The sequence below is a fragment of the Notamacropus eugenii genome, chromosome 3 (genome assembly GCF_028372415.1).
Source record: "Notamacropus eugenii isolate mMacEug1 chromosome 3, mMacEug1.pri_v2, whole genome shotgun sequence".
Taxonomy (NCBI): Eukaryota; Metazoa; Chordata; class Mammalia; order Diprotodontia; family Macropodidae; genus Notamacropus; species Notamacropus eugenii.
Window position 1 is genome coordinate 150087532 of NC_092874.1, and position 12401 is coordinate 150099932.

Consider the following 12401-nt stretch of genomic DNA (forward strand, 5'->3'; position numbering starts at 1 on the left):
GTTGCATAATTGTTTCTCTTAGGGAGTTGCCTGGGGTACTACACAGGCAGTTATGTTCCAGAGGCAAGTCTTGAACCCTAGCCTTCTTGATTCCAAGGCTAGCTGTCTTACTTATCTATTGGCCATGCTGCTAAAGGAGACCAAGACAGACAGACAGACAGACAGACTTTCCCTTTGCTTGATTCCCTAAATACTCCCTGCTTGCTATTCTTTCAAAACATTCTTGTGTAATAAATGATGAATATTACCTTCTCAGTTTTTTGGTTGGGGAAATGGAGGCAGGGAGGAATAACATTACTGCATAACCTTGTTTAGGAATGAGATTAGTACTTCAAATTTCTGACTTTCCATCCCCTGCTACCTTCACTAGACCTGACTCCTTCATCTATTCATTATCCCATTGGTGTGAGAATAACAGTCATCGGCTGATGAAGCTGATTCCCTCTTGAATGATGCTCATGTAGAGAACTGAGGGAGTGGCCAGAAGGTTAGAATTCTGCCTACACGATTGTAGTTTTTTGTTATTTGAAACTATTAATAGGCGTAAAAGTAAAGAAGAATCTCAAGGCTATCATTTGCCCCCTGCCCTTTCTTCTTGCCCCAGTCTGATATGTTTCTTTCCTACCTGTTAATATTCATCTTTTTTTCCTTCCCCCTCCCCAATTAGTAATACTCCTGGTTAAATATTCTTCCATAAATCTTTGTGGCCATATCTCTTGGCAAGTAGTAGTCAGGCTTGCAAAAATCACTGCTTTGCTGGATCTCTGATCTGGACTCCCTTTCCCTGAGATGCGTATCTCTCTGCCCTATTGCTTCTTTGCAGTCCTTTGGGAAGGACCTAAATTAGAAGGAAGGCTCTGACTGGCCCTCTCTGAGTAGACTGACCATCAACATCCCCATGCTAGGAATGATTCGGAACTTTGATGGACAAATTCTTTGATACTTACATGATTCAGATTCAGCTCTTCCTCTGATTCATTGCATGACCTAGGGCTTAGTCAGTTACCCTTTCCCACCCCATCTGCAGACTGCAGCTAATAAAACTTGGCTCTCTTGGGCTCAGAAACATGTTGCAAAGACTAGACCATCAGTCTTTGCACTAATCTCTTTGGTGGTACTATTATCTCCATCTCTAATCAACAAATATTCCACTGACAGGAGCAAGAAAGGATGAAACAATAGGTTTGGTTTTGACTCTTCCAACTGTTTTGAACAATATGCTTGAAACTGAGAGATTTTATCTCTTGGTGTAAGTCTGTGTACAGAGTACAACTCCAAACTTGAGAGTTCCTGGTTTTCAGCTCCCAGTCACCATTCCCCTGGAACTGGAGACTGAAGATCTCATCTTCCTTGTAGGTGGTTTTGCTGTTGACTAGTATGAGTAAGCTAAATCCAAAACACTGGTCCATCAGAAATAGGCACTCTAGCAGCTGGAAAGAAAACCAGAGGCTTTGCAGAAAAGGCAAAAGAAAAGAAGACCTTTGGTAAAACTTTAAGAATCTTTTCCCACTGTACCTGAATATCTGCTTTGAGCCCGGAGGCACATTGGTAGGGTCCAGTGATGTTTTCACTCTGTTCTTTAAGGTGTCTTGGTATTCTAAGATCATTGTTATACAGGAGACCTATGATTGACTCCAGATGACCATGGGTAGTCAGTTAACCTTTCTAGGCTTCAGTTACCTCATCTACAAAATGGGAGTGATAACATTTGTCTCATCTACTTTTTTTTTTTACATAGGAGTGTCATGAAGATCAAAGGAGTTAATAGATATGAAAGCATTTTTAAAAATATGAAGATCCATATGGATGTAAGCAGTCATATGCTGGTAAATGTTTAATAGCCAGCTCTCCACAAAAAAAAAAGAAAATGAACACACTTTTAAATTAAATCTGAAAGGTTAACATTTTCTCTATCTCTTTCTTAAGTCTAGAATATCAACAAACAATAATAAATCAAAAGCCCTGATTTCTAGCATTTGATTTCCAAGGTATAAATGTTCACACTGAAAATTTAATAATAGCACCTTTTAGCTGACTATAGCACACCCCTGAATATAAGGTAATATGGTATTCATAGGAACTGAGGTCCCTTCTTGCTTCTGTTCCCCATTCATATCATTTCTAGCATCAAAAAAGTTTGTGAAAATTGGTTGTAATGGAGGTGACTGACATCACCCATCTGGAGAAGGAAACAAGCACTCCCCTCTTCCAAAAAAGGCAGTGTAGCCAGAATAGTACAAAGTTCACCCGTAATAGATTTAGAGCTTCAAGGGACCTTAGATGTCTTCTAGTCTAACTCCTCATTTGGCAAATGAGAAAACTGAGGCCCAGAGAAGTCAAATAACATTCCTGACTTTATGCAGGTAGAAAATGGTAATCAGGATTCAAACTCAGGTCCTTTGACTCCAAATCTAGCATTCTTTTCCTGTACTATTCCTAAGACCTTTCTCTCCCTGTCTGGTAGACTGTTTCTACCCTCCCCTATCCCATGTTCCAACTTGGGTTTAACTCCTTTAGGAGCAGGACCAAAATTGCTCTAACTCCTTCCACGTCAGGCAGTAGTTCCCAAACCTAGGTCTTTGACCACAAGGTGAAAGCTTTTCCTAGTAATACCAAGATTTTTCTTGCCTATTAAAATATTACTCCTTTCTTCAACTACATATGTGTGAAGCTGAATTTTCATATATTTCAGCCAAAACAAATATAGTGTCAGATTGAATAAAGAAATAAATATGAGAATCCAGCTGTCTTCTATTATGTCAGATATTTAAAAAAATTTTCAGAATTATGTAGAACAATGCCACTCTTCTCGTTATTTTTTTATTTTGTAAAGTAGTTATTTTTCATTAAAATGATATTTATGTTAACATGTAATAGGTTTATTACTGTTATCTTGAATGAATTAATTTTTAAAATTTTGTGTGCTTTAATTTCTAATATGGTAAATATCAATAGATTATAACCCACATAAACAAAAACTCTTTGAGGTCCTTAATAATTTTTAATTGTGTTGAAGGGGTTCATGAGACCAAAAAGTTTGAGAATCTCTGATCTTGGAACAACCACCTGAGTGTCCTTGTTCTCATAAAACCCTATCTCTTGGGCCTATTCTCCCACTTAGAATTTCAGTTAATAATAGCACAGATGTAGTTCTTTAAAGTTTTCAAATTGCTTTATGTAGAAAACTAAGACTAAAAGGGTTTAAGTGACTTGTCTAAGGTCACACAGTTAGCAAATAAATGTATGAGATAGAATTTTAATTCAGGCCTTCCTTATTCCAATCTCAGCACCCAATCTATTGTGCCACCTAGCTTTCCTCAATTAGTCCTAGAAATAATTTATTTTAATTTAAAAAATAGTCCTAGAAATTCCATAGTGGTTATTCTTGGCCAAAGCCAGCTAATGGAATGGCTCAGGAAGTGTATCCCATCATCTTCCTTTTCTAAGTTGTGATGCTCCAGTTTGAGACCTGGGTGACAAGGTTAATCCATCTTTTCCAAACTACTGACTACTTACTGGTGAGAGTTTCTTGAAAGATACATTGTCACTGGAGAGATACATTGTGATTACCCTGAGGAAAATCTCCCCACCCTAAAGTAATCTCTTTCTCATCTGACTGAACTAACAGTATTTTCTGTCTTGCTAAACAGTCTACCTTGTGTTACAGAAATTTGTGTACGTGCCTTATCTCCCCTACTAGACCATAACATGCTTCATAGGATACAAATCACTTTATTTTATCCCCATACCTCCCTACTTGTGTAAGCATTTAGTAAATTTCTGTTGAATGAACACCAAGAAAAGTCTCAGCTAACTGAGACTCCGGGGACAAAGTTTATTTTCCTTTAGGAATGACTTGAGCATGGCCAAATGTGGTCCCACAGAAAGTACTGTCACCTCTGTTGAGACCATGTGCGTTACAGGAATGACATATGCTGGGTGTCACTGTTAGCTGTTCCTAATTTTAAGCTTGGGGTGGGAGTGGGATGGAAGCAAGACTTCCTTGACTCCCACCACTTATGAATAAAAATATGCTATTGCCTCCATTGTTTTGCCAGAAATTTGTCACTAAATTATTTTATAGAATAAAATTTATTGGTATCTTTTGTTTTCACATCATTTGTTTTAAACTTCCTTCTATTTTCATAACTCCAAATTGCTTTCCAAAGTAGTTGTACTAATTCATAGTTCCACCAACAAAACATTCCTGTGCCTATCTTTCCCCATCCCCTCCACTGTTGACTATTCCCATCTTTTATTACCTTTGCCAATTTGCTGAGTGTGTGGTGAAAGCTCAGGGCTGGTTTTATTTGCATTTCTCTTATAATTAATGATTTGGAGCATTCTTTCACATTTTATAATTCTTTTTCTGAGAACTGTTTGTTCATAACCTATTGGGGTATTTCTTACTAATTCTTGATGTCTCTGCCAGTGAGACTTCTAAATGTAGAGCATTGTTTCCTGCCTTTCTTACTGGTACTGGCCTAATCTGGGTTTCCATCATCAGAGATGATATACCAGTGATGATATAACTTTGTTGTTGTTATTGTTAATAATATTTTATTTCCCCCAATTACAGGTTAAAGTAATTTTTAACATTTTTTGTTAAAAAAAAAAGTTTTTGAGTTCCAAATTCTATCCTTCCTTCCCTCCTTCATCTCTTTCCTCCCTTGGCACTGGAAATCCCCAATCAGTTCTCACTGAGCCTTTTTCTCTGCTGGCCTCCCCCATCAGAGATGATGATGCTAGTCATCCTAGAACTCCTTACTTCCAGCCCACTGCTTTTCATTGGCTGAAGAGGAAACAGGCAGAATTCAAATGCAGTTAATGAAACTTGCCAAGGGAACTTCTCTGCTAGTTACCCTCCAACTAGCTGAGCAAGTGACTGACTCAACTGGCTAATCTTTTATGAGCACAGCTTGAGAGGCCTCCTTCCTGGGCATCATCATTGGGAATTTTCCTCCAGAAAAAGTTGAAGCCTCTTCAACTTTTGGATAGCTTGTTCCTACCACAGTGAATGGAGGTTTCTCAGCACTTTGGTATGTTGTCAACAAACTGGGTTTATTTCTCTTTAAGCCGCATGAGTTGGGGCAGGGGGGTGCGGGTGCTGTACTGAGGCATTTGTGAAGGTTTTGAAAGAGCCTTTCATGCATCATGAGCAACTCAGCCTTTGTGGACTTTTTTTTTTTAATGACACGCCAGTGATAAAACTGACCTATGCAATATACTGAAGATATAAAAATATAAGATATCTTTGAAGATATAAAGATAACTTTGAGGAGAGGTAATAACTGATTTCCTAGCTACTCCACCCCTCCAAATGAAAGTGTTGACCGTGAATTGGTTGCCTCCTTTAAGAGGAAGGCAACATAACACAGTAGATAGAATGCTGGATCTAGAGTCAGAGGTCCTGGGTTCCAATCCAGGCTCTGGCATTTATTACATGTGTGACCTTGGGCAAGTTACCCTCATCAAAACCCTGAATGCCTCACCTGTGAACTGAGGAGGTTGTATTAGATCACCTCCCAGGAACCTTCCACCTTGAAATTTGTGATTCCTTGACCCAGTGCTCTGCCTGGCCCCTCACCCATGTGGAAAATCTCTCTAGATGGATTACTCAACTTCTGGTCTTTAGGGTCAGTTTTTAAAGAATGCAGGTGTTTAAGCTGCCCTGTTAAAGACTTGAGCTCCTGACAGTGTGGTATTCTGAGGTCTAAGACCAATGATTAAGTCCTCATATAACATCATTTTGATGTAGGGCATAGAACCATGGACTTGGGGTCAGAGAACATTTGGTTTTGCGGTCTCATTTCTGGCATTTATTGTATGACCTTAAACCACTTCACCTTTCTGAGCTTCAGTTACTCATTTATAAAATGGAGTTATTACATATACTACTGTCTCTGTGATGTGATGAGGAAAGTACTGTAAACTGTGAAAGACTGTATCAGTGGAAGCTGCTGTTATTATTTAGGGAACTTAATCAAACCCAAAACAAGCGAAAAGTCTCATTTATAGAAAGCTGAATCTGAAATGAATGGCAAAGTATATAGTTAGGCAGGGAGTGCCCGAAGGACTGGGAAGCACATACTGGCTGTGTGATCCTACACAAGTGACTTAACTTCTCAGTGCTCCAGGCAATTCCCTAAACCTAAATTTCAGAGCAGGTGGATAATCTACATTGATAAAGGGAGTCTCCTTACTGGGAGTTCCCTGCATTAATAATATCACAGATTTGATACCAAAAAAATCTGAAGTGAGGGAAGAATACTACTAGCATTCTGTTTCCTCTTAGGCCATGAAAAAGTCCACGTGGTACATCTTTCACATTCAGCATTGGTCTAGAAGTGGACAAGAAGGACTCTCCACTTCCAAGGGCAACATGTGGAGACCTCCTTTAAGTAAAATGATCTCTTTGAGACTTGAAGAGCTGGGTTATGACAGACTGCTTCTCCTTTAATAAAAATCCTCAGGTTTCTCTTTGTTGTTTTTGAAAACTTGTCCTCAAAGGGCTGCCAACAAGATTGTACACCAAAATAGAAGTGATTGCTATTTTTAAATTTTTTTTTTCCTTTTCCCCACAGATATGCACTTATTTGGCCACTGTCCAGCACATGATGACTTCTATCTCGTAGTATGCAATTTCTGCAATCAGGTAGTCAAGCCCCAGGTTTTCCAGTCTCACTGTGGTAAGTCAAATCTCCATCTCTGATGGACAAGCTTGCATCCATGGTTCTGAATAGACTGACTTCCTTGGTTTTTCTCTGTGAGAAGCAGCTACTACCTGGCTCTACCATCTTCCAGAGTGTCTAGTGATGGAGAAATTCATCCTCCCCTACCTCTGCTCTCAGGGAAAGTTATTATTCTAGAAATTGCAGGTCTAAACCTGGGCCTTGTTAGGGAGGCCAGGATCTAAATAGAAACAACTCAGACTTAGCTTGGCTTGGTGTCATCTGATGGAGAACATGAGGAGAGGGAGGTCTGTGCCTTCAGGACTCGCTCCAGGCAGATTTGTGTTCTAACTTGAACACCAAAGGAAAGGACCAAAAGCAGAGAATATCAGTAAGTTTGCATGGAGGAGGTTTGAAACAAAGGACAGTCCATCTGGTGAAAGTGAATAGTTACTATCAAGAAATTTTTTTGCGTGTTGAAACCAAGTTTAGAATGTCCCTTTTCTGGAATCTCCCTCCTTAAAGAATACATACTTCCTTGGAAATTTCTCTCCTAGCTCTTTTACTTCTCTTTCATTATTATTAACAACATAAACATTACTGATTTTTTTGTCTCATTGTATGCAAAACACTACTAAGAGCTTTGCAGATACAACAGAAAGAGCCAGTGTGGTCCCTAATGTGGAGGAACTGGTGCTTGAGAATGCCCTTAACTGGCTGTGTGACATTTAGAAGTCGCTTAAATTCTCTCACCCTCAACTTTTTCTCATCTATCAGATGGTGCAGGGTTCGGTGGGTCAGCAAGGAAATTTGGATAAATCTCAATCCTTCAAGGACCCGTGATTTCATCTGTTTAGGTACTTCCACTTCCAAGGCAGGTGGCAACTCTGTGGCAGATTAATAGATGGTCTTTCAAAGTTGTTACAGCTGAGGCCAACTTGGTGATGAGCCTCTGTAAAGGTAGCTGAGCTGATCACTGGCAAACATCTATTATATTGCAAGTTGTTTTTAAAGCCCCTCCAGTTTAGTAATGCCTGTCCAGCATCATCACTGAGAGATAATGATGGCTGCTCATCAAAAGTCAACACGTAGTCACCAGATGATAAGTTATTTTGGCCACAGCATTTCATAAAGACCAGTCAAGCACTGCCCTTGGTCTTCCACACAGTAGGCACTTACTAAATCCCTGCTGTTACTGCTTTCCACTCAGTTGTAAAGGAGTTGTGGTCATTATCGGTGAAAGGAGGACCTAAACCAAGAAAATCATCAGTCCCTATTGTATTCAAATATCTAGGTACATAAATGTTAGCAATACTTACGGTATTTAAATTCAGGAATTAGCTCCATTCAGAATCTTGCTAGGATCTTGAAAATTTTATTCATTGTCTTTTATAATTTGGGTTTAAGGGTAATCACATAGAAAGTAGTTAATGGTAATAGTGGAAAAGCTGAAGCAGAAAGCAATGAACATACTCCATTTTAGTCAAGGAGCACTGCATTGGGAATCAAGAGATCTATATTCTAATCCTGAGTCTGTCACTCACTACATGCATGGATGGCCATTTGTGAATTGCCTAAGTTTTCTGGGCCTCAGTCTCTTTATCTGTGAAATGAAGAATTTATACTGGTCATACTGGGAGTCTGTGGCCTTACCCTAGTGGAACCATAGATTGACCCCAAAGGGTGTGTTATCAACCACTGGGGAAGGGAGGAGGGGAATTACATCCTGCCCTCACTTTAGTAGCCAGTTATGAGGCTTGTCTCCAACACAAATGCATATAACCTCCTGACTTCTTCCTCCACCCCTGCCCTCAACCTCTTCTGAGCCAGGTATTGGCTTCTCATTTCTCTGGAACTCCCACAGCAGCTGTTCCACAGGGGCCGTTGAGAAAATTTGGCTCCCACACTATGCCCTCCATATCACCTTTTGGCTTTGTCAGGTGCCCTTGTAAGGCAGGCTTTGTGCTCAAGGTAGTAGTGATTGTGTGTGTTCATCCTTTGTTGCCAAAGAAGACCATGCCATCAGAGAAATAATGACATGACTTGCACTTGACTTTGTTTTGAGTGAGGGAGGGCTGTGCAAAGTCATCAGCCTCACTTCTCCTCCAGAGCCATCTAAATCCAGTGACCAGATATTCATCAGGATGACTGGAGATGACCCAATATGAGGCTAGGATTAGGTGACTTGCCCAAGGTCACACAGCTAGTAAGTGTCAAGTGTCTGAGGTGACATTTGAACTCAGGTCCTCCTGACTCCTGCACTGGTGCTTTATCCACTGCACCACCTAGCTGCCCTCAGGGTTAGTTGCTGGTGAGTAAAAGCCCTGCTTCTCCCCTTTTCATTTTAGGTGAGACAGTCATGCAAGATGAGCCAAAGTAGTTAAATTGTGGTCATCTGCATCTCACTTATCATTACATTATCTTTTCCCCCCCATCCCACTCCTCTTCCAAATTTTTCGTGTCAAGGACACTACCATCCTTCCAGTCACTTAGCTTCTCAGCCTGAGTATCATCTTCACTCTTCCCTTTCCTCACACCTATACTATTGCAGTGAATACCTGCTTGATCTCTCTGCCTCCAGCCTCCCAGTCTGCAGTCCATTCTCCACACAGCTGCAGAAGTGATCCTGTGAGCATTTAACAACTCAGTAAACTCCAAGGTCTCTCTGTTGACTCTGGGATCAAACACTATTTCATCTTTATCTTATACTTTTTTATTTCTATTTTATATAAGTTTTATAAAGTATGTGATTACTAGTATAGTAGTACATAGATATAATTTACAAATAAATATACATATATTGGGAGGTGCGTTCCTTTTTTTTTTTTTTTTTTTTTTTTTGCTGATAGGGGTGCACAACCAAAAAATTGGGAATCCACTAGACTAGAGAAGCTCTCAGGTCCGTCCCAGCTCTAACATCCTATTTTATGGCAAAGTGAACATAGGCCACGAACCCTAAGGGAGTTGCTTTTTTTGTTCAGTTTTGGCAAAGCAGATGACCCAGGTTTCTGACAAAGAAAGAACAGTTCATTTCCTCTCTTCTCTGGAGCAAGCTTCATTGAAAGGTAACTCATTAAGTACTAATTGGTACCCAGGTGTTGACTGCTACAGTGCCCTGTGCATAGTAGACACTTAATAAATGTCTTTTGAATTGAATTAAATTGGCTTTGTCAAGGGGATCTGAAACTTGGGCAAAGGCAAAAATGATTGGTTGGCAGGGGCAGCATTTAGCATTCAGGCTGAGAATCATGATGATCCTAAAATCAAAAGTCATTAATTAATACTGACTTCACCAGTGGAATCATCAACCTGGAAAACAGGGAAAGTTGTGAAGTCCCTCTAAGTGTTTTTTGATTAATTGGTTGATTAATTACTATTGAATTCAGTCCTATTAATTACTATTAAATTACTAATAATTACTATTAAATTCAACTCAAGAAAAGCTTGGTGGCTCCTCATAGCTTTTGTTGCAGCCTGGTATTACCCCTCGAAGGTACCCCCTGCCAGAGAGTCACAAATAATCAGTTTTCTCCTCTATAAAGTTGGGAATTTGGAGTAAATGACCTCTAAAGTCATCTGTGATTCTGTGATTTTTGTATATGATACTAGTAATTTCTTATCAGTGAGTGGAAGGGAGAGAGAGAAGAAATGACCTAGGTTATTGACATTATTAGTAATACTCTAGGCATTAGCAGTAATCAGCTTCGTATGGGTCAACCCTCCCTACCTAACATCCCCCCCCATCCCCAAAAGCCAGCCTTTATTGCCACAGCTTAAATGAATCATTAAGCCATGGTTGTATAAATGCATTATTAAAATGCTGTAAAATACTTATTTATAATGCTAAGAAAATACAAAATACAAAGTACACTTTGGGGCTTAAAGAGACCCAGTAAAGTAGGAGGGGCTGTTTGGGGGTGACACAAAAAATCTCTTCATATTTTCATAATGTATTTGTTTCATGCAATTCCCTATTTTTGTAGTGCCCTTCCCTTTACTCTCCCTACATGTTAAAATCCTGCACATTCCTCAAGGCCCAATTCTGATGCCAGTTTATGAACACTTTATGTTGAAAATAATTTTCTTTTTCTCTAAACTTGTTTATTCATGGCTTGATTATGGGTTCTTATATCATTCTACACTATCTGTGTACGTATCTTCCCCTCTCTATATTATAAACTTCTTGAGAGTAGGAACCATGTCTTATCATCTTTGTATTCCCTTACTCCCCAGCCCCTAGGGTGGTGTGTTGAACATGGTAGTATATGCTAATCTTATCTTCCTACCCCGGTTATATTACCACCAAAGAGCAAGGACCATGTATCAGACTTCTTTCTATTCTGATGTAACCTAGCACAGGGCTGGGCATTTAGGAAATACTTATTGACTAATTGGTTAGTTAAAAACAAAATAAAGAGTTAGGTGTTTGTCCTGAGAATCTGAGGCACCAAGCAACTTAGTAATTAGTGTCTTTCCACTGGAAAAATGAGAAAGCTTGCTCAGTTGTATGTTTGCTGAATTCATTCTTTGTCCTTCCATGGTAGATATACACTTTAAGTTCAGCATATGGGCATTTGATCATGATTCACCTTTAGCTTCTAACACTCTAGAGACAAATGTTAACAGCCTGAACGTAATTATATTTGTTTTGGGTCTTCAGTGGTGAATTTGACAGATGTTGGTTTCAAAACATAATGCCTAGGTTGGGGTGGCTAGTTTGCTAAGAGTGAAAATAATTCACTTTTATTTAGTATGTTAAGGTATACAAAGCACTTTCTTTTTCAGAAATTCCGTTTCCATTTGGAAACTGCACCATTTCAATTTAGTCCACATAGGGTCATCCTATTTCAGCTTGAATTCACTACTGAATACCTGCCCTCCATTCCAAGTTCAACTCCATAGAAGTTGTATAGGAACAAAAATTATCCTTCATTCAATTGGCTGGACTATAGGGCCTTGTTGCCCTAAATTGAAGAGCTGAGTCCCTTGTGAAACACAGTTGGATTTGAAATGCAGTTCTAAGCCAAATTACTTGGAGAAGTTTGATACAATCTGTATTCCAAAGACTTTTGCTTCAGTCTGGAGCTGGTGTTCTTAACTTTTTTTGTGGCATGGACTCCTATGGTAGTCTAGTGAAAACTTTTGGTCCCCTTTTAGAAAAATAATTTTAAGTACAAAAAATAAAATATGTAGAATTAAACAGGAAATCCAGTTATATTGAGATATAGTTATCAAATATACATATATATGCATATATATACATATATAAATATTTTAAAACCACAATTTATTGGATTGCAGATTGAGAACGCTTGAAGGTTGATCTCATGTTGGTGACATACTCATTATATGTACTAAAGAATACGCTGAGACACCTTGCTTCTTTTCTACTTCTCTGTCAACTTCCACTTTCCTTAGACCATTTTAAAGTCCCTACTTTAGACAATTTGATATTTTTGACAACATCTTGAACAAAACTGAGTTGGTAGAATGTTATTGCTGAAAGAGAAATTAAAGATCATCTAGCCTAATCCTCTCATATTACAGATGAAGAAACTGAGGCTCACAGTGGTAAAGTGATTTGCTAAAGACCACAGAGCTAATTAATGGCAAAACTGGACCTTGATCAAAACTGGATCATAGACTTAAAGCTGCAAGGGAAATTAGAGACCATTCAGTTTCAAAAGTGTTCATTCAACCCCTTCATTTTCCAGATAAGGATACTAAGAC

At 39.0% G+C, this 12401-nt stretch overlaps 1 protein-coding gene across 5 annotated transcripts in view; it reads left to right on the forward strand.

Moving 5' to 3' along the window:
• Window positions 1-12401, forward strand: part of ATXN7L1 (ataxin 7 like 1) — a 269784-nt gene that overhangs the window by 87942 nt on the left and 169441 nt on the right. For all 5 annotated transcript variants that reach the window (XM_072653089.1, XM_072653090.1, XM_072653097.1 and 2 more), the window contains one exon: window positions 6585-6689. In XM_072653089.1, coding sequence (XP_072509190.1) covers window positions 6585-6689 — 105 coding nt within the window. The remainder of the gene's footprint in view (window positions 1-6584; window positions 6690-12401) is intronic.